We start from the raw sequence: 1,345 nt of genomic DNA on the forward strand, positions 1-1,345 counted from the left end.
TCACATATGTCTGTGTCTTTTCAAAACTTCAAATTTTGTACCCGTCTGATGGATTAATCACGTTTGTCGAATACATTAACACTTATCAGGTATATCTGTGTCTTTTCAAAACTACAAAGTTTGTACCACTGTGACGACGCACGAGAAATAGTCGAAGACAGATAGCTTAGCCAGGATTAGTGTTGCCGGTTGAAACTCAAAATCTGCAAATGTTATTTTATTCAATATTATATAATTTAAAATATATAATAATATACTCTATTTTGATCCTCCTCCACCACTGGCCGCCGCCTGAGCAAGTTTGAATTTGAAGATGATTGAGACCAAGATGGACATTCAGGGTTGACAATCGATCACGGCAATCACATGGAGTCGATTTTCCACCATTTGCTGGTAGTTGACAACAACATATAGATTTGTTATAAATCCATCCCCCTCCTCTTCATCTTCATCGTTCTCCATCACAAGTAGCGGCAGAGAAAGACTGCTACTTCAAGCCGTACCAGTAGGGAGAGACAACCATGGAAGTTGAAGGGGCAACAACCAACATGTTGGAGTTCATTCGCCACCATTTGCTGGGAGTGGAAGACGATATTGATACCATAAATCCATTTCCCACCTCCTCGCCTACCACCACCGGCAGCTGGAATTATCTTCCCAACACCACCACTACTGGAGGCTTGGATTATCTTCCCAACACCACCACCGCCAGCAGGTGCATGTGTCAAAATAGCAGCAGCAGATCAACGGCAGAAGGCGATGAGAATAAAGTTACAAAACGACAACACCACCTTTCCTCCTCTTCTTCATTTGTAATGCCACAGGCACAAGAAGAAGAGCAGAATGGGGAGATGAATGAGAGCAAGGAGATGCACTACAGAGGCGTGAGGAATCGGCCGTGGGGAAAATTCACAGCAGAAATAAGAGATCCGGCCAAGAAGGGGGCTAGGGTTTGGCTGGGCACTTTCAACACCGCCGAAAAGGCCGCTCTCGCGTACGACCGTGCTGCCTTCAGAATCCGCGGAAGCAGGGCTCTAGTTAACTTTCCCGATGCCCTTGCTTCCAATTCAGAGATTGGATCGGGTGTAGCTCAGAAGAGTAAGAGAAGATGCGGTGGCGGCGGTGGGACATCGGAGTGAGGGAGTCGAGGGCTTGGAATTGAGAGCACTGGATTCGGGAGCGCTTATTTGCTGGGGTTCCGATAATTTTACAAACAAAATCACACACCGGATATCATCCTCCATTTACCGGGTACTTCGACTTTTCTCGTCGCAATATAGGTAGGGATTTCTGATGTTCGTTCCTTAACCAGATCTAGAATTTTTAACCATGGGTCCTAGTCATG

General features: G+C 45.7%; 1 protein-coding gene across 1 annotated transcript; it reads left to right on the forward strand.

The window, feature by feature from the left end:
* Positions 1-521: 521 nt before the first annotated feature.
* LOC149257870 (uncharacterized) lies at positions 522-1,139 on the forward strand. The gene has a single exon (XM_089389802.1). The coding sequence runs from the start codon at positions 522-524 to the stop codon at positions 1,137-1,139; it is 618 nt and encodes a 205-aa protein (XP_089245928.1).
* Positions 1,140-1,345: the final 206 nt, after the last annotated feature.

The sequence above is a fragment of the Pinus tabuliformis genome, chromosome 6 (genome assembly GCF_031772625.1).
Source record: "Pinus tabuliformis cultivar Carrire ecotype Pingquan chromosome 6, CPIR1, whole genome shotgun sequence".
NCBI lineage: Eukaryota > Viridiplantae > Streptophyta > Pinopsida > Pinales > Pinaceae > Pinus > Pinus tabuliformis.

Bases quoted from the DNA above. Each gene is read 5' to 3' on its own strand.
- LOC149257870 (XM_089389802.1), top strand. From the start codon at position 522: ATGGAAGTTGAAGGGGCAACAACCAACATGTTGGAGTTCATTCGCCAC.